The sequence below is a fragment of the Dasypus novemcinctus genome, chromosome 5, assembly GCF_030445035.2.
Source record: "Dasypus novemcinctus isolate mDasNov1 chromosome 5, mDasNov1.1.hap2, whole genome shotgun sequence".
Taxonomy (NCBI): Eukaryota; Metazoa; Chordata; class Mammalia; order Cingulata; family Dasypodidae; genus Dasypus; species Dasypus novemcinctus.
In genome coordinates this window covers 132,988,502-133,009,894 of record NC_080677.1, presented here as the reverse complement: position 1 = coordinate 133,009,894, position 21,393 = coordinate 132,988,502, and the positions used below count along the sequence as shown (strand labels likewise).

General features: G+C 36.0%; 1 protein-coding gene and 1 pseudogene across 13 annotated transcripts in view; one reads left to right on the top strand and one right to left on the bottom strand.

Annotated features, from left to right (window-relative positions):
• The window catches only part of KMT2C (lysine methyltransferase 2C), a 357,676-nt gene that overhangs the window by 242,753 nt on the left and 93,530 nt on the right, over nucleotides 1-21,393 (top strand). For all 13 annotated transcript variants that reach the window (XM_071215365.1, XM_058298034.2, XM_071215363.1 and 10 more), the window contains exons 15-21: nucleotides 2,602-2,721; nucleotides 5,056-5,172; nucleotides 6,110-6,211; nucleotides 6,402-6,506; nucleotides 19,386-19,567; nucleotides 19,817-19,981; nucleotides 20,913-21,022. In XM_071215365.1, coding sequence (XP_071071466.1) covers nucleotides 2,602-2,721; nucleotides 5,056-5,172; nucleotides 6,110-6,211; nucleotides 6,402-6,506; nucleotides 19,386-19,567; nucleotides 19,817-19,981; nucleotides 20,913-21,022 — 901 coding nt within the window. The remainder of the gene's footprint in view (nucleotides 1-2,601; nucleotides 2,722-5,055; nucleotides 5,173-6,109; nucleotides 6,212-6,401; nucleotides 6,507-19,385; nucleotides 19,568-19,816; nucleotides 19,982-20,912; nucleotides 21,023-21,393) is intronic.
• Nucleotides 14,476-18,933, bottom strand: LOC139438992 (inorganic pyrophosphatase-like; annotated as a pseudogene).

Genomic DNA, 21,393 nt, shown 5'->3' with positions numbered 1-21,393 from the left:
AAAGGCTTGCAGTAGGGAAGTGATCTGAGTCAGTAGGGTCCTGATTGGTAAAACACTTGGCATCTTTGGATACATAGAAGCAAAAGGAGCTAGAGCTCCTTTTGAAGGGAATGCAGAGAGGGAATGCTATAAGATGAGGTTGGAGAGAGGCAGTAGGAAAGGTTTATATTGTAAACACACAAACAATTGAAAGGTATAAAATAGAATGGTAACTTATTGATCAGATTTATATATATTTTAAAGTCCCTCTGGTTACTGTGTGGAGAGACTTGACATGATAGTAGGTGAGAGATGGTGCTAGACAGGACTGGTCTACCTACAGTGAAGGTGCAAAGATTGGAGACAAAATTTGAAGATAAAGAGTACTGAATTTACTGATGTAAGTTTAAATTAAAGGAGTGGCAGGGAGCAGATGAAGCTCAAGTAGTTGGGTGCCCGCCTCCCACATGAGAGGTTTTGGGTTCAGTTTCTGGTGCTTTCTAAAGAAGACGAGCTGACACAATGAATTGACATGCAAGCAGACACAATGAGCAGGGAGCAGATGTGACTCAAGTGGTTGGGCACCTGCCTCTGACACAGAAGAAGACAAGCGGACACACCAAGCAGACAGTGAACAGACAGACGAGGGTGCCATCTTGGGGAGGGGAGAATAAAGGAGTGGCTAGGAGAGGATTGAAAGGGCAGAGAAGACTGATAAAAGAAAAGAACAAATCAAAGATGACTCCTGGCTTTCTGACCTGAGGACTGGATGTGAATTGTAAAGATGGGGAGGACTTTGAGAAGGAACCAATGAAAGCATCATTTTGGATGAGAATATATGGAGTGGAGGGTTGTCCAGACTTGAGCCATGGGGAAACACCACAGCTTGTTGAGGTCAGGCGGAGGAAGAATTTTCCTAGGAGACAGAATGATAAGCCAGGGAAATCGACTGAAATAGCAGCAAGGTGTGCTGCCACAGAACCTAACAGAGCTTGTCAAATCTTGAGAGTTTGAATAAAATGGGAATAAAGAAATGACTTTTGACAACATAGGGATTAGTGAAGACCCTGGACACAGAAGGGAAGGAGGAATAGGTATAGATGGAAGTAGATTTATCTAATCTTCTCTTGCTCCCACCCACTCTTTTATTTACTTACCAGTAAATACAATTATGTGGGGGAGATGAGGCAATTCCCTTGCAGTGGTTGCTGTACTTTGAAATAACCATAACCATTAGCTGACTGAGGAGAATGGTAAATTAGAGATTTGATAGGTCAGAGAAAAAGTACAAGCTTAATAATGAAGGGTAAAACAAGTGTTTGCTAGAGAGGATCATTTATTTGGGTTACTGGACTTAAAATGTTTGAGGTTTGAGCTCATGAATTAAAAGGGAATCCAGTCTCTACTGGATTGTGCGGTTTTTCTCAAAATACTGTTCATTAATTATACCCTCCCCTAAAGAATATTCAGTCTCCTATTTCTGGTTAATTATTGTCATTCCTGGCAGTATTTTTATGTGATAATAAATAGAATACTCTTTGTTAGTTTGAAAATATTGTAGAAACCTGGTAAGTAACGTTTCTACGTGGTAAGTAATATATACCTTGTCTTAAGTTTTGGTTATTAATTGGTAAAATTATACCAATTATATATTATTGGTAAAATTATGGGTAAAATTATAGCATGCATTGTTAAATAACTGAATTCAAAATAGGTTCTTTATTGTTTGACATTTGTTTTGCATTTTATTTTAAAATGTTATATTTGTAGAGCAAACATTTTTTTAAATTTTAGCCTCTTCATCAGATTAATTTAGGTTACCACTGAATGTGGTTGTTTGGAAGCAAAATACCTTCGTATTATTTTAACAATTTTTAGTAAGGTATTTTCAGTATAATTCATCAGCTATGTCAGGCATTTTTATTTTCAAATTTAGGACAATTTGCTTTAACATTTATTTACTTTTCAAATTAGTCCCTTGGAAATGTAATCTTAGTATAATATTTATTTCCCTAAATAAAAGTCACAACTAAAACCCACAACTATGGTCACTAAAGCAAGTGTAATTAACCAAGATTATAATGGTATTTGCATCTTATGTTTAGAACTAACTTTCCACAATTTAAACGATTTTCATATGTTGATTGCCCATGTTTCTGATTGCTGTTTTTGGCCTATTTTTTGGTTGATTATAGCCATGGGTATATATAACATTCCATAGGTTATCAGTCTCTCCAGTTTCCAGAAGAGTGATAGTTGTTAGTAGAAAATAATCTCCAAATAGTTTCCTCAAGTGTAAATTCTTTGTTTGACTTTTATTTATTTCTTGGTGCTGTGATTGTAGTTCATGAGTCTTTGTTGATATATAAACCCTAACTTTTAACGTATCCTTATACTGATGTTTCAAGCAGAATAGAATATTTAATGTAAATTGAAGCTGCAGACAGTTAAGAATAAAGTCACTGTAAGTGATAAGCTTGTTTTACCAACCTTGAAGCAATTTGTCCTAAATTTCCATACGTCTACATTTGTTTTTGCTGTTCTAAAATTCCTTAGTTGCTGGCTTTGACCTTTTATGTTGCTGAGTTTTATACATCTATTTTCTCACCTGCCATATCCTAGGGGGCTTGGAGTACCCATAATACAGTGAGCCCACCTTCCTGGTCCCCAGACATTTCAGAAGGTCGGGAAATTTTTAAACCCAGGCAGCTTCCTGGCAGTGCCATTTGGAGCATCAAAGTGGTAAATAAAATTGCATTTACATTCATGTATCATTTTTTTTTCTGGTTTGTGTTATCCTGGTAGGAGTTAAGAATTAAACCTTTCTTTTCCAGATAAATAATTGAGCTTTCAGAGTCACTTTTTTAATCTAAAAATTTTCATGTAAAGAAGGAGCATGTTTTCACTTTAAAATCTGGATTAGTAGGATATTAAATAGCAATTTTACTTGACTGGTTTTAAGTGTAAATTTTAAATGCCTCTTTTTGTGGTTGCTTCCATTTATCTTGTAATTACCAGTATTTTTATAAAGGAGGAAAATCGCTATTACATAGGCCATAAGGAAATTATGGACCTGCCCATTCATGCTGTTATAAAATTGGTTAGAAAAGAACAAAAGAAAAAACTACATCAATCTGCTGTGTACTAATGGAGAAGAAATGTCAGAATTGCAGCAGATTTCACTGTTAGTGTTACAACCTCAAAATTTTAGGAGCTTCTTTTCCATGCTGACCTGTGAAAATTTTGCCCATTCTGGGTTTCACTCATGGATAAACTGCTAGTCCTTGAAGTATGTTAAGTTGTCTGATGAGTTTTGAAGAAAAAAAAAAATTAATTTGAAAAGTGTTAATCATCTCAAAACTGAAAATCCTTTATTGAATAGAGAAGACAATTTTTCTTCATATTTTAGATTTAATATAATGCTGGAATAAGGCTGTTTAATTCAGATTTATCAGTGGTTCCAAAGCTGTTTTAGAATCCACTTTCTTATATTCTGTCAACTTTTTCAACTCACTCAGCTAACATTCAAGGTGTTGAAGCATAAATGTTTTAAGAGTATAAAAGATGGTTTGTTTGGCAAATTTGAAGGAAATACCACAGACTTCCTCTTATTCTCACCTTTGGTTAGATGCTGGGGGAAAAATTAAGAGATTACAGAAACCTTGATTTAATCATTAACTTACTATTTTAAAAATCTTTTATACATATAATTTTTAAAAGAATCTTTCTTCAGTTCAACCTACCCCACCCCACCCTTGTTCAAAGGAGCTAATGTATCTCTCAAGTGATGTGAAGGAAAATAGTTTAAGACAAGGAGAGGCAATTTGGAAAAAAATTTCCCCCTTCCCTTCTGTTCATGTGTATCCATTTTATGTTTATATTATAGCCATAAATTATTGGCTGAGAAAAAATTTTGCTAAATAGGCAATGAGTTTAGCATTTCAAACTAATATAGATCAGTTGAAGAGCTGACATTATGTAATTTGTTAAGGGAAAATATCAGAAAGGATTTTCCTGAGTATTTTAATAATTTTAAATATACATTGTACATCTACTTGTGTAGAAAATAGGTCATTTCAGGTAGCAAAGCATAAGTCTGAGTATAAAGAAGAGGGGGAAGGATCCCTGATACTTACTTCTTGAAATACATAATTTAACATATTTTCCTGTAGAATTTTTTCTTGTATTAAGTAAAATTCAGATTGTTATTCCACTTCAAGAAATTATTTACTGTGTCATCAGATTTACTATAATCTTTATATATATTTTCCTCTAAATTCTATGGCAGAATGAGGTACACATATTCAGTTCATATAGACAGCTGTTGAATGTAAAGGAAATTGACTTAATAGTTCTGCGCTAGCAAAAATGAACTTTACTGCAGTGTAGCAGTACAGAAATGTGGTTAAAAACATCAACACTGGAGTTTATTCTTGAGCATACTTATCTCTAAAATGGGGACAATAAAATAGCATTTTTATTATAAAACTGTTAGGAGTAAAATATACTTGAATCAGTAAGTAATAAGAACTCATTAAATGTTAGTTATTACTATAATTACCGAGAGACCAGTAAGTAAGAGAGTCCGTCCTTATGCTATATTGAATGCAGTTTAATCTACCTTGAGATATCTGGATCGGATTGTTACTATTCTCATGATCTACAGTGTAGGATTAGGAAACTGACGAATAATGCCAAGGTGTGCTAAAGGAGAGCACTCACAGTGACAGACCCTTAGAAGCCTTTAGTTTCTAAGATCCTAATGTTATAGGCAGTTTACAGGCTAAGAAAAATTTTCTTTGACTCAGCCTCTCCATATTTTTATGATTTTACCTATAATAAGCATGATCTGTTAATATTTACCATCTGAGTTGAATAAAAGAATCAAGTAATTGTGTAACTGTTTTCCTAAAGTTACTATTTAAGCATAAGTTCTCGGGGTTTGATTCTTTGTTTTCATGGGGTAACAAAGTAGATGCACTCTAAATTTAATAAATGTTTTATATCACATTTGGACTTGAAAAAATTTTGGGGCTTTAAGAAAAAAAGTTTACTTTTTACTTACATGTCGTATAGGGGCGTGGGTCAGGATTTCCAGGAAAGCGGAGACCCCGTGGTGCAGGACTATCAGGACGAGGTGGCAGAGGCAGATCAAAACTAAAAAGTGGCATTGGAGCAGTTGTATTACCTGGGGTGAGGTTTGCTTCATTTATGTTTGTTCTTATCTTTAACATGTTAATTAATGATAATTTCATTTGTAGCAAATTATTTAGACCATAAGAATCACATACCTAGGCTAAAGTTTTTATTTTGTTTTACTCTACTTCTCCTTTGCATTTTTAGAATGAAAAGGATGGCCCATCAATTATATGATACCGTTTTCTTGGAGGACAATTGCTATTAAAATAAGGTCTCAATTTTTTGCCACATAGGATTTAAACATGTTCCCCCTTTCCCCATTTGAATCTAGGGAATTTTGCAGTTTTCAGTATAGATTTTTTTCTGGTTTATATTGGGATACCATATTCCATCCTACTGTTTTCAAGGAAGGCATTCTTCAGTTAAATTTTCCTTAGAAAATATGTATAACATTTAATCTTTTTGAACTACTTGGTAGGCATCACCCAATTGTAGACCTTGTTTTGTTTTCTCTGTTGGGGTAGAGAGGTAGAAAGACAGAAATGAATATTAATTAAAAACACAGTCAATTATCTATATTTTAGCTCTTTTCACAGTTATTTATTTCAATTATCTCAAGGTATTGAATAGCACAGTTCTAAAGTATCACTAAAATCATGATATGTGTGTATATATATATACACACAAACATATTATAATTTTTAAATTAGAATTTATGGATAATCAAGCCTTATTAAAGGCTGATATATATTTTCCCATTACTTCCTGATCTACAGGACTTGTAACTCTGAAGAGACAATTGGATGAATTTTAAAATGTCATGATTTAAAATTTTATGGTAGTGTCTTGGAATTAATAATCCAGTTGATAAGTGTTAATATAGGCATTGGGAAAAACTGTATTTTGAGTATGAATTTTCACAAGGTTTCCAGTTAAGTGTAGTATAAGTGAAAAATAAAATTTCATGTTTTGTGTATTTCACTTTTTATAGGTGTCTACTTCAGATATTTCATCAAATAAGGATGAAGAAGAAAACTCTATGCACAATACAGTTGTGTTGTTTTCTAGTAGTGACAAGTTCACATTGCATCAGGTTTGAACTTATTTACTGTTTACATCCTTTGAATTCCTCCTTGCTCATTTCTACTTATATCTCATGCACAGAAGTCACCTAATATTTAGGTATATGGTTATATTAGCTTAGAAGGTATTTTAAAAATAAAATTCATATATCCTTAGCTTAGTCTCCAACTTAAAATATGTTCATGTGTTCTTAATCTCAGGATATGTGTGTTGTTTGTGGGAGTTTTGGCCAAGGAGCAGAAGGACGATTACTTGCCTGTTCTCAGTGTGGTCAGTGTTACCATCCATATTGTGTCAGTATTAAGGTAAATACAATTAAATTAAATTAATTAACAAATATATTGAGGTTTAAAATTTTTTTTCTTTTAAAAATTTATTGAGATCTGATTTTAGTAACATGCTGCTTCCAATAATTAATAAAGTAATATTTGTTATGATTATTATACTTACATGCCTTGTTAAATACATTATTGCTTTTAAAGTGTTTGTTACCTCAAGAAATAATTATAATTCTCTGGTCTTAAATTGTACTAATTATCCAGCTATTGTCTTGGAAGTAAAACATAAAAATGCATGCATTTAGTTTAAAAGACAATTTATATTATTATTTGCTAAGGCATGTTTTGTCTATTGATTATAAAACTTGAGAGCAATCTATCTAAAACAGAAGAATACAGTATATAGCCTTTCAAAATTAGTTGCTTGCAGTATGTTGAAACACAAAAAAACTAGATGCAAATAAAGGCCAATTTAAATACAATTACATATGCATACTAATAGGAGATGTCTTTATATTGTAAATTTCCTATAATTTTTGTTGCATTTATTATTATAATTTTATTTTTAGAGTACTGTGTTAGTGATCTAAGGAAATTGAATAAGATCCCATTCAAGATGTGAATATAAGTTCAAAGGATAAACTGAACTGACTCCTTAATATGACAGCCTTCATTAATACAACCTGAAAATTAAGAGAGTTTCAAGAGGAAAATTAAGAGTTAAGGGTTTATGCTCAGAACTTTGGTGTATTTCCTTTAAGTCAAACAATGTTTACTTAATTTTTATTATACAGATAAGCTTTTAAATAAATGAAGCTTCAGTAAGTTAAAATCAGGCAATTAGCATAAAATCAAGCAGCTACTTACAGATAGACTTTAAATCCAGGTGTTTGTAACTATATGTGGTTTCTACTATGTCATTAAACCATTTTCGACTGTACAGAATACTGTAACGTCATTACTCGATTTTTAAAACAATGTAATTTGTTGAGCTCTTCTGTGAAAAATATAGTGAATTCTGTAATAATCATAGGACTGAATAAAACAAAATTACCTTCTTTAAAGGCACTTGTACTAGATCGGAGAAAATAGGATGTCCTGAAATATACTGTTGATATGTGAATTGTCTGAGCTTTTATATAGCTGAAAATATTTTTGTTTAGCTATTATATTTTATTTTAGAAGACATTTTTGGTGGATATAAAATTCTAAGTTTACTGGTTTGTTTCAATTCTTTTTTTTTTTTTTTTTTAAGATTTATTTATTTCTCTCCCCTTCCCCCCCCCACCCCAGTTGTCTGTTCTCTGTGTCTGTTTGCTGCATTGTCTTCTTTTGTCCACTTCTGTTGTTGTCAGCGGCATGGGAATCTGTGTTTCTTATTGTTGTGTCAGTTCTCTGTGTGTGCGGCACCATTCCTGGGCAGGCCGCACTTTCTTTCGCACTGGGCAGCTCTCCTTATGGGGTGCACTCCTTGCGCATGGGGCTCCCCTACGCGGGGGACACCCCTGCCTGGCACGGCACTCCTTGCGTGCCTCAGCACTGTGCATGGGCCAGCTCCACACAGGTCAAGGAGGGCCGGGGTTTGAACTGTGGACCTCCCATGTGGTAGACAGGCGCCCTAAGCACTGGGCCAAGTCCACTTCCTGTTTCAATTCTTTAAAGATGCCTTTCTGTTATCTTTGGACTTGTATTGTTTGTTTGAGTTTCTCTGTCTAATCTGTTTTCCTCTAGTTCCTTGTCAGATTTTCTCTTTTTAACATTAGTTTTCAGCAATTTGGTTATGATGTGTTCTTGTCAGATTTTCTTTGTGTTTATTCTGATTTGTTAGGCCTCGTGGGTTCATATTTTTAATCATTCTTGGACAGTTTTTGGCCTTTACTTCTTCCGTATTTTTGGGTTCTGCAGCCCCCCCTTTTTGGAATCTCAGTTGTGTATGTGTGAAATTTATATGATATTGTCACACAGGTTACCAACACCAGCACTTTGTTCTTTTATTTATTTATTATTTTTTAATTCATTCATTATATCTTTGTGCTTTAGTTTGGATAGTTTCCACTATAATCTGTAAGTTCACTTTTCTTATGCATTATCTAGTCTGTTTTTTAGCCTATTCAGTGAATTTTTTATTCATATATATATATATATATATATATATATATATATATTTAGTCTTGGTTACATTTTGTTTTGTTTTTAGTTTTAATTTTTTCTTCATTTAATGCTCTTGTTTTCCTCCAGATACTTGGATATATTTATAACAGCTGTTTTGAATTCTTTGTCGGCTAATTCCATCATCTGTTATTTTTTATATTAACTGAATTTTCCTCATTAAGCTATGTTTTCATGCTTCATTGTACATCTAGAAATTTTTGATTGGATGTTGGACATACTGTTGAAGTCTGGATTTTTTTCAAACTTTTTTTTCTTGGAAGCCCTTGACAATCTTAAATTATTGAGTACCCCCAAAGAGTTTTTTTATTTGAGGATAATGCCTATTGATGCTTACTGTTTCATAAATAAGCATAACTTATATGATGCCAAAGTAATGATGTTGTCTTACATCTTGAAGGTTTTGGAAAACAGCACTATACAATCATGAGTAAATGAAAGTAAAAAAGGCACATAACATCTTAATATTATTAGAAAATAGTTTTTCCCTCACATACCCCTAGACCACACTTTGCCATTTTAGGGCTAGTTTAATCCTATATCTAAAACATGAGCTTTCTGGAGTCTCTACTGACTCCCCTCCCCCCAGGGGCCCACCCTGTTCAACAGTATCTTTCCACTCTGGCTGGTTGGGTCTCAATGTCTTCCAGTCTTATGTGAGCTTTCATAGTTTATTTATTTACAATTTTCTAGTTGCTGTTTTTTTCCCTGGTTATAGGGAAATATAGATATTTCCATATAGATATAGAACTTGGTGTTCAGCCAAAAACTCAAGGGGAACCTTCCATAGATTTCTTTAGCCTCCTATTCTGCATTGTTCCTTGCCCTCTGGTACTCTGTCCTGCAAATTTCAGTTGCCTCAGCCTTCCTGAGCTCCATCATGTCTCCTAAACTCAGTGACACCATTTTACTAATGTTCTCTCTCCCTGGGCAGCAATCTGGAAAATGCCTCCAGGCAGAAGATCATAGGACTCAAGTTTGCTTGTTTCCCTCCTCAGAGTCCACAGTCCTTTACTATCTATTTATTGTCTGGTGTCTGAAAATACATTTTTACACATTTTGCCCGCTTTTCTAGTATTTTGCTTTTTGTTTTTGTGATAGGAGAAAGGTCTGGTCTCAGTCACTCCACTATATAGTTGAAGCAGATATGCAATATAGACTATTAAACATATCTTTCATAACTTTGGACATGGTACACAGATGGATCACTGAATAATAACTTCCTTGAAAGAGTTACTAAAAGTTCAAACTAAACAAGTGCAATGGGAGAAAATTAGATGATGCTAACATCTTAAAAGTCTAGGGGGAGAGGGAATTTCAAAGGAGGAGAAATTGTTAGGATGTGGAAGAACTTGTGGAAAGGTCAGATAACACAAAAACTAAAATCTCAATCATATTTGATAGCCAGAAGGTCTTAACTGACATACTTGAGCAGTTGGAATGTTAATGGATATAGAGACTAGATTGTAGTGTGTTGAAGGGTGAATATAAACTGAATAACCTGAGAGATTGTCTGTAAAGACCACCAGGCAAGTATTTGTGAAATAGGAAAACTTATTTCAGCAAGAATAAACCTATGTATTTTAAAAATTCTTCGGAGCTGATGTGGCTCAAGCAGTTGAGCACCTGCTTCCCACACGGGAGTTCCTGCATTCAGTTCCTGGTGCTACCTAAAAACAAAAACAAATAACAAGCAAAACAAATGAAAACAATAACAACAAACCAAAACCAACTCCTGGGAGCCAGTGGAGCTCAGGAGTTGAGTGCTGGCTTCCCACATATAAGGTCCTGGGTTCATTTCATTCCCTGGCCACCAGTACCTAAAAAAAAAAAAAATTACTACTACATGCCTTAGATCTGTCTCAGACTTTATCTTCAGATCATCTTGCCTTTCTTAAAGCCATTTATTGGCAAATTAATGACCCACAGACCAAATGTGGCTCACTGCTGGTTTTTATAAGTAAAGTTTTATGGGAGTACTGACACACTCTTTTGTTTACAAATGCTTGTAGTTGCTTTCACATTATAGTGGCAGAGTTGTGTAGTTGCAACAGACCAAATGGCTCACAAAGCTTAGAATATTTACTGTCTGGCCCTTTACAAAAGATGCTTGCTGACCTTTTATCTAAACCACTCTTCTGTTCCTATCTTAGTCTCTCTCCTCTATTTCGATAGATAATATTTTATAACTTTGTAAGCTTAGGCTCACTTTAAAAATCAGTAGGATGATTAATGTAATAAATATACATGTTTAAAAAGCACTTGACATTTAAAACCTGTTAATGAACAAACTGATCATGCCTGTCTATCTCCACATCTCAGCCCTATTATCCAAGGGCAACTACCTTTTTTTTTTTTTTTAAACTAGGGATACTGATTTGCCATTTCTGCCTTTTATGGTTTAAAGTTAACTTTTTTAGAAGCAGTTTTATTGAGATGCACTCATATACTATACAATCTACCCAAAGTGTACAATCAGTGCTTTTAGTATAATCACAGTGTTATGCATTCAGGACAGTAACCACTTTTCATCCTTTCAGGTATTTCTTTTGATTTACCTACAGCTCTAAATAATATGTTTGCTACTCATTTATCCATGATAGATTTTTGTGACTGTGAATAAATGCTGAATTAGCTCTTAAAATATACCTCCTGCCTTCTTCAGCACCCTACCAATATAGTTGTATTGCTACATTTAGTTAAATTAATAAGCAGTGTTGGTTATGACTTGGTAAAAGTTTATTGCATATCTAAATATATACTTTGGTTTTCTTTTTTAATGGAATTTTTTTAATAACAGAAAATAATCGTTAATGACTTTCCATTGCTTTTTATTTCACTTCAAAAAATTTATTTAAGCATATCACTCATGCATAAACAAACAAACAGTAAGTGCACAGTAATAGTTGTGAACTTACAAAACAAACATACACAACATCATACAGGACTCTCATAACTCACCCAACCACCAATACCTTGCATTGTTGTTAAACATTATGATTAAAGAGCATTGTCAAAATATTATGCTAACTAAAGTATTTTTATTATTATTATTATCTTTATATCATTTATATATGAACATACATAAACAGTAAGTATATAGTAAAGGTTGTGAACTTACAAAGCAAAAATGCATAAAATCATAAAGGGGTCCCATACATCAACCTTTCACCAATACCTTGCATTGTCATGAGATGTTTGTTAAAAATTATGAAAGAATAGGGAAGAGGATGTGGCTCAAGCAATTTTGCTCCCGTCTACCGTAGAGGAAATCCAGGGTTTGATGCCCAGGGCCTCCTGGTGAAGGCAAACTGGCCTGTGTGGCGAGCCGGCCCACGTGGAGTACTGGCCCACATGGAGAGCTGGCACAGCAAGACGACACAACGAAAAGAGACACAGAGGAGAAACAAGAAACAGTAAGAGACACAGCAGACCAGGGAGCTGAGGTGGCGCAAGAGAATGGTCACCTCTCTCCCACTCTGGACGGTCCCAGGATTGGTTCCTGGAGTCGCCTAAGCAGACACAGAACACACAGCGAATAGACACAGAGCAGGCAATGAAGGGAGGGGGGAGAAATAAATAAATAAATCTTAAAAACACTTATGAAAGAATGTTGTCAAAATCTTACTACTAATTATGGTCCTTATCTTACATTTGGTGTATTTCCCCCCCAACCCACCCTATTACTATTTTTTAAATATATTTTTATGACAGAGTTGTAAACTTAATTAAACAGTCATGCACGTGTACAGAATTCCCAAACAACACCCCTCTATCAACAAATCACACTGTGGTGGAACATTTGTTGTAGAACATTTGGTATTATATAAGGTAATATCATCTGATTTTTACCATGTCGATAGTGTACATTTGGCACACATTTTCCATACTGCCCCATTATCAACACAGTACATCTTTGGCTTAGATGCAAGAATATTATATTAATACTGCTAATCACAGTAAATAGGTCACTCTGGTTTATTTTTCCCGTGCTTCTACACATTTCCACACCCTGCAATAGTGATGTACATTTGCTCTTGTTCACAATGGACACTCTTGACATCTGTACCATCAGCCACAGTTCTTGTACACCTCTGTGTTTACTGTGCTGTTGTGTTCCTAGATTATTCTCTAGCATTCTGTCAATTGGCATTTATATCCCTAGGCTACCATTTTCAGCCACATCCCCATTAATTTTTTAATTTTAATTTTTTAAAGATTTACTTATTTCTCTCCCCTCCCCTCCTCCACCCCAGTTGTCTGTTCTCTGTGTCTATTTGATGTGTCGTCTTCTTTGTCCGCTTCTGTTGTTGTCAGCGGCACGGGGATCTGTGTTTCTTTTTGTTGGGTCATCTTGTGTCAGCTCTCCGTGTGTGCGGCACCATTCCTGGGCAGGCTGCACTTTCTTTCGCGCTGGGCGGCTCTCCTTATGGGGTGCACTCCTTGGCGTGTGGGGCTCCCCTACGCGGAGGACACCCCTGCGTGGCACAGCACTCCTTGCGCGCATCAACACTGAGCATCAGCCAGCTCCACACAGGTCAAGGAGGCCCGGGGTTTGAACTGCGGATCTCATGTGGTAGGTGGATGCCCTAATCACTGGGCCAAGTCCGCCGCCCACATCCCCATATATAGACTAGCTGTTACTCACTATTTGTTACCGTCCACTCTATACATTTTCACACTTTTACAGTAAAGCTAATTAAAACTTCTACATGCGTGAAACATTGGCAGTTCATCTCAGTCCTCCTCTTAAGAATCTACCACATACCACCAAGTCATGAAGATATTTTCCTACAGTTTCTTTTAGAAGCTTTATGATTCTTGCTTTTAATTTTAGGCTTTTGATTTGAGTTAGTTTTTGGATAAGGTGTGAGATAGGGGTCCTCTTTCTTTTTTTTGCCTGTGGGTATCCAGCACCATTTATTGAATGGACTGTTCTTACTGAGCTGTGTGGGTTTAATAGGCTAATCAAAAATCACTTGACCACACATGTGAGGATGTTTCTGAACCATCAGTATGGTTCCATTGGTTGGTGTGTCTGTCTTTATGTCAGTACCATGCTTTTTTAAAAATTTTTTACCACTATAGCTAGGTAATATGATTTAAAGTCTGGAGATGAGGGTTTGCTTTTCCTTTTTAAGATGTTTCTGGCTATTTAGAACCCCTTACCCTTCCAAATAAATTTGATGATCCTGTTTTCAATTTTAAAAAATGCTGGTGGAATTTTTATTGGGATTGCATTGAATCTGTATATCAATTTCAGTAGAATTGACATCTTAATGATATTTAGTTTTCCAGTCTGTGAGCATGGAATGTTCTTCCAGTTACTTAGACCTTTTTCGATTTCTTTTAACATTGAGTTGCAGTTTTCTGAATACAGGTGCTTTACATCATTGGTTAAGTTTATTCCTGACTGAGTTTTATCTGTCATATTTTATTTTTACCACTCTTTTGACTCTTTCAGTTACTTTTATTGATATAATCTTCATTTCTAGATTCTCTTCAAGGCTTCTCTCTCCTCTTTTTTTAGGTTATAGCGCACCCTTTATTTCCAGAAAATCTGGTCTCTTGGTTAGAAATTCTCTCAGTTTCTGTTTATCTGTGAATATTCTATTCTCACCCTCATTTTTTTTTTCAGCAAAATTATTTTATTTCTAATGTGGTAAACATATACATCTAGTATGTGCTTAACTTTCACATCTATTCACAAATGACTTTCAAATTACAACATCTGCTTTTATATTTAAGCATGTAATAAAGTTATCTTAGTTGAGATATGAAAATAAAAAAGCCATTTAGACAGACAACATTCTGAATATCTGGGATTGGTCACAGAAGAATTTGGTTTATTAAGATTAGCTCTATAAATTTAAAGCTTTGAAAAACTACTCCTTTTGCAACTAATACTTCAAGATGAAAAGAACACAGCAGTATCAGCTTTATATTCCAGGGAAATTTCCTTAGTTTTTCTGGTGATGGAACCATTTATCCACATCTGTTGGTAATGTACAGGCAGATTCACAAGGTGGTGGTAAAGCATCCACAAGGGCTTTGGCAGCATCGGGTTCACACTTGAAGGGGCTCTCAGACACTATTGTATGCATGCAACTGATTCCTTTTCCATCAGTTTTCTTAGTCACTAATGCTCTCCAGTGGTCATGAGTGCTTTTAATAATATCAGTTGCAAAGTCCTTATCTTTAAATTCCGCATTGAAAGCAAATTCATTCTCTGGTTTTCCATTAGAAACCTTGTACTATCTAAACCAGTCCACAGTGGCTTCCAGCTAGCCCGGTTTCACCGTTTGACATCATTAATATCATTATAGTTGGCTGCATCAGAATCTTCCACATTAATGGCGATGACTTTCCAGTCAGTTTCCCCTTCATCAATCATAGCCAAAATGCCCAAAACTTTCACCCCAATTATTTCACCTCTTGCACATACCTTGCCTCCAGTTTCACACACATCAATCAGGTCATTGTCACCACAACAGCCAGTATGTTTGTCATTGTGTCCTGGGTCTTCCCAAGTCTGAGGGATGGCACCATAGTTCCAGATATATCCTTTATAAGGGAACAAATTTGCAACATAACGGAGTTTTCCTTTTTTTCTCATCTTGTTTAATTGGGTTTAAAGGGTCCTTTGTAGCAATCTCCATTTTTGCATTAGGCCAGCATGGTACTTCAACTACCATGTGGAACACATCCTTATCTGCATAAATTGGAATATCATGCAATGGAGATATTCCTTGCTGCTAAAAACCAGCTCATGGTGCTGGAGACCGGCTGCTGCCGCTGCCACAAACCCACTAGTCCGCACGCGGCACCAGCTGACAAGGATCACCCTCATTTTTGAAAGACAATCTTGTCAGATATAAGATTCTTGGCTGGAAGTTTTTCTCTTGTAGTATCTTAAATATATCATAACACTGTCTTCTTGCCTCCATGGTTTCTGTTGAGAAATCAGCACTTAATCTTATTGGGTATCATTTATATGTTATGTATTGTTTTTCTCTTGCCGTTCTCATTACTCTGTCTTTGTCTTTGGCCTTTGACATTCTGATGAGTATGTGTCTTGGAATTGGTCTATTCAGATTTTTTCAGTTGAGAGTATGTTGTGCTTCTTGGACATGGATATCTATGTCCTTCAATAGGGTTGGGAAATTTTCTACCATTATTTCTTCAGCTATTACTTCTGCCCCTTTTCTCTTCTCTTCTCCTTCTGGGACACCCATGACACATACATTTGCATGCCTTTTGCTGTCATTCAGTTTCCTAAGACCTTGTTCAATTTTTTCCATTCTTCATCTGTTCTTTTTTATTTTCACTTTCAGAGGCCATTTCTTCAAGCTCACCAATCCTTTCTTCTCCCTCCTCAAATCTGCTATTATATGATTCCAATTTTTAGAAATTTCATTTGTTGTGCCTTTCATTCCCATAAGATTTGCTATTTTTCTATATATGCTTTCAAATTCTTTTTTGTGCTTATCCAGTGTATTAGTCAGCCAAAGGGGTGCTGATGCAAAATACCAGAAATTGGTTGGTTTTTATAAAGGGTATTTATTTGGGGTAGGAGCTTACAGATACCAGTCCATAAAGCGTAAGTTAAGTCCTTCCCTCACCAAAGTCTATTTGGAGCAAGATAGCTGCTGTCGTCTGTGAGAGTTCAGGCTTCCTGGGATCCTACGTTCCTGGGACTTGCTTTTCTCTGGGTTCAAGGTTCTTTTCTTCCTGGGGCTGGCTGCTCTTTCCTCTGGGAGCTTACTTCCCGGGGCTCCAGCTTAAGTCTTAAGCATCAAACTCTAACATCAGAAACTCTCCTCTGTGTTCTTTGCCTTGTCTTTTTATCTGTGAGTCCCCACCCCTTGGGACCCTAATCATAACTCAGTCATGCCCAGGTACAGATCAGATTACAAGCATAATCCAATATTTCTTTTTGGAATTCATCAGTTATATCAAACTGCTACATCCAGTGTCTTCTTAATATCCTTAATCTCTTTAACCATCTCATTGAATTTATAAAGGAGATTAGTTTAACCTCTATGATTAGTTGTCTTAACCCCTTTATGTCATCTGAAGGCTTATCTTTTTCCTTCAACTGAGCCATATCTTCCTGTTTCTTGGTGTGGTTTGTAATTTTTTGTTGGTGTCTTAGCATCTGGCTTACTAGAGTATTTATTCTTGGTGCAGTTTTTCTCTTTAGTTTAGGGCTTCCTGCCCTCTCTCCCTTGCTGGTTGTACAGTAAGCGCCAAGGATATAGTTGGTGCTATAAGCTTTGGAGGCTAAAGCTGCTATCATTGTCCCAGGAACCGATGAAGCTTCTCCCAACTTTGCCGGGGGTAGGGATAGAGTCATAGCTATGTGGAATAATCCAAGTTGTGCAGGCCTAGACTGTAGTAGCCCAGAGAGACTAATGAATCTTCATGCCCATTTCTCTCCTGCCTGGGGCAGTGATGATGGTGCAGGTGTGGGCAACAATTTCTGCAGTGCAGTTCCAAGATGACCACGTTTGCCCCAGTAGACTTCCAGTTATTCAGTTTCTGCCAGCCAAAGGTACCTGCAGTTACCTGGATAGTCTGGTCCAGGGCCTGCCAGCCTCCAGGCTGATCTGGGTGAAAGAAAGAAACCAGTTCCTACCGTCACTGTAATTTTCTGTCCTGGCTTCCCCTCATGCTGGAGGCAGAGTCAAAATGGTGGCCACCAGCCTTTTTCCGACCTGGACAGATTCATACCCTACCTGTTCCTAGGGTTATACCTTAGTCAGCCAAGTCTACTAATCAGTAGCTGAACTTGGTGGCCAACCATCTCTTCTTCCCCTGTTTTGGGAGCCACAGAATAGCTCCTGGGTAGCTTGCGCTGTCAAAGTAGGATAATCACTGGCTTCCATGGCTTGGCTGGTAATTTCCCAGGGAGGCTGACACAGGTCCCCTCAGTTTCCTCCCTGCTGGAGGTGGGATTGGGGCTTAAGCTAGAGCTATAATCTAATCTGAATGGAGAGAAGCGGGTCCCCACAAGCACTGTGATTTTCAGTCCGCCCCCCTCCCCATAATGCCAGGCACAGATTTAAGATGGTGGCTACCTTCCTCTTTCTGTCTTGGACAGGTTCAAACTTAAGCTCTTCTTAGGATTATGCTTTAGCCTGCTGAATTTACTCATCAGTAGCTGAAGTTGGTGCCCAACCATCTCTTCCTACCCAGTTTTGGGGAAGTAGAGCTTTCAATTCCAGCTGTAGAACAGCTCCTGGGTGGCTTGTGTCTCCAGTGGAGGATGGGCACCAGCCTCCATGATGTGGAGCGCTCTACTTATGAATCTCTGCAGATGAGCAATCTTCTCCTTCCATTCCTTCCCAGGATGTGACATGGTGCTCTTCTGCTTTCCTGGAGTCCCCATACAGGTGCCCCAGCTAGCTCCATATAGCTCTGGTGTTTACTAACTGACCTGTAGCAGGAGCTGACTCTAGGATCTCCTTACTCCACTGCCATATTGCTTGTTGGTTGCTTTTTGTTGTTTTTTTTATCTACTATGGAAGTGCCAGATTATTTTGTCAAGTTCCTCTTTTTCTGGGAAGAAACCTAACCCTTTCCTGTCCTTTATTTCTCTGTTCTAGCCTGTGCCAGTAAGTTCTAGGTCTGTTACTCAGCTCTGATCCTGGATTCCATGTTTTCCTTTTTATTGGTATATGCCCTCATTTTGTTTCACATATCTCTAAAGGACTTCATTAGAAGGGAAGGGGTATGTAGGATTTGAATTTTGAGTCCTTAATTACTCAAGTAGCTAGGTTAAGAATTATGTTTTGGAAAGTACTTTCCTGTAGAATTTGGAAGCTACTACTCTATTGTCTTCTAACATCCAGAATGAGGAAATGTGGTGCCATTCTGATAGCGCCTTTGTATTTAACACTTTATAAATTCCTCTCAGATACCTTGTAGTCTCCCTCATTCCTTAAGATCTAATTTTCATTCTATTAATATACAGATTGTTTCCTTTTTCACTCTCTTGTAGACACTTGCTGTCCTTTCTGTCTACAGGCTCTCATCTTTTGAGCTGTTTAAGAAACTGGTTCTAAATTCTTAAAATTACATGGTATGACTGCTTTCAGGAATTTATTAGGAAGTATACTTTTTTCTATTTATTTAGACCCTTGAGGCAGAGGAGAGTAAACAGAGGATTGAAGATGAACTTCAGAAGTCATAACTTCATAGCCTAAAATCCTCCAGGACCATAAAGTGTTCTTGAAAACTCATGTTTTACCATAGTTTTATTTGCATTATTTCTATTAGTCATATTGGTTTTAATGTGCAAGTCTGTGTCATGTACACAAGTTTTAGAAACATGAAATTCATGGAAATGTTGTAGATGGACACTGTGTCATTATATTTTCCAACTCTGTATTAACAGTAATGAGGCAGTTTGCTTCATTTCTTTAAACTCCAGTCACCTTATCTATAACCTGGGCACAAAGATCCACAGCATAAAGTAGTGATGCGGACTAAAAAAATTAAAAAACATTAAAATTTATACCACTATCTATTGTTCTGCTTAATAGATGGATTCTTAAAGTATATGAAAGTGTTTCCTCCCTGAATTGGTGTTCAATAATTGTTCATTTTGCCTCTTTTTGGCTTCTATGTACATAGGCACCATATTCATTATATAGTATGTATTGTATATTTGATTATGCAGAATGAGGTATAGGTTAATGTGTAAATCACAGGAATTGGTTGTTTCTTTTACAGATCACTAAAGTTGTTCTTAGCAAAGGTTGGAGGTGTCTTGAATGCACTGTATGTGAGGCCTGTGGGAAGGCTACTGATCCAGGAAGACTCCTTCTTTGTGATGATTGTGACATAAGTTATCACACCTACTGCCTAGATCCTCCATTGCAGACAGTTCCCAAAGGAGGCTGGAAATGCAAATGGTACTCTAGGATTTACATTTCTTTTGTTAGTCTTTCAAGTTCAGAACTTTCCCACATCACTTTAGTTTTAAAATAATTAGCCTCATCTGTTTAATTGCATAATACATGTTTACTATGGTAGATATCAGTAATCAGAAATTTTTTCAAATCTGCATTAATTTCCCCTATTCTGTTCATGTGTAGCTTCTTGAAATATGACTAAATAACTAAGTAAATAAATTGAGACTTATGGAGGGGTTTGGATTTCAGGTGTGTTTGGTGCAGACACTGTGGAGCAACATCTCCAGGTCTAAGATGTGAATGGCAAAACAATTATACACAGTGTGCTCCTTGTGCAAGCTTATCTTCCTGCCCGATCTGCTATCGAAACTATAGAGAAGAAGATCTTATTCTACAATGTAGACAATGTGATAGGTATTTTGCTCTTTTTTTAAAATCTTTTATAAATTTTACCTTTAATTTAATAAAAAAGAATAAATTTCTTAGATGGTAAGTTTAAGGAACAAAGCTTTTTGCTTTCCAGGTTTTAAGTCAGCTAGAAATTTACAGAAATGGTCTCCTGTTTTGAATTCTCAAATCCAGACCAAAGATTTTTAGCTTGAGACTTTTTCAGGACTTATAAATCCCTTGAAATTAGATGCAGAATTATTGCATTTTTTCTGTTGATGGTTTCTGAATATTTTATTGGATTCTAAAGATCTCACACATTCTGTATTCCTTAAGCCACTTTCTAAATTTTACCAGATACCAGCTCTCACCCTTCTTAAGTAGTATATATACAGCTTCAGAGTCAAGACTGTTTTCTTGGTTTCAATAGTATAATAATGTGTTTTGTTAGCAGTCAAGGACTGTGCATTAAGGATATTATTTCATCAGTAGTACAGGATTCTTGGGACTCTGCCTACCAGTTCTTTGTTCCAAGGCAAGACAGATCCTAAACTTCATTTTTCAGTTACCACTTAGCATCACTTAAATGAATTATATGTGCTCTGAAATAGCTGTACACCATTTGTAGTCTTCTAAGTACCTCTCTACTTGCCCTAACTAGCTTCCTTGCTGTCTTTGATATAGTCAGCATATGTTATAAAACAGTTATCCCATCCTCCTTATTTTGCTTCTTCTCTAGTACTGTTCTGGTTGCCTTTTCTTTCCTCCTCCTCCAATCTTTGAAATTTTTGTGGGTCTATAGGGGTTGTTAGGAGAAAAGAGTAAGATTGGCTAAATTGGAGCATGTGAATCTTAAGGGCTTTAAGTTTGAATACTATCAACTCCTGTTGCCATTTTAAAAAGGAAATGGTTCTCAGTGTATTCCATTTTTTAAAATGTACAAATATGGTCTTTTTAGATGGATGCATGCAGTATGTCAAAACTTAAATACTGAGGAGGAAGTGGAAAATGTAGCAGACATTGGTTTTGATTGTAGCATGTGCAGACCCTATATGCCTACGTCAAATGGTAAGAGAATAATTTAAATAGTGAGTCCACGCTCTTGGACAACTCACTTGCCACTAGCTTTCCATAATCAATGAATGTGCTTAACTCTGATTATTTTTTCTTTTTGTGTAACTATTACTTTGATAAGTATTTTATGAAAAATAAGTTATATTGTGTTACAAATTAACTATTACTTCCCCAACTTTATATATTAAAACAGTTTACTTAAGTTAATGAAGCATACATTTGAGATATAGAGTTTTACTTTCAAGGCACACACTTTCATAATTGTTAGCTATATGTAGAAATCCAATACTCTGATTTTTCATCATTTCCAGATTTTCCTCCCTGACTTGCTTATTTCTTTCACTACCTTTTCAGTGTTTAGTTAT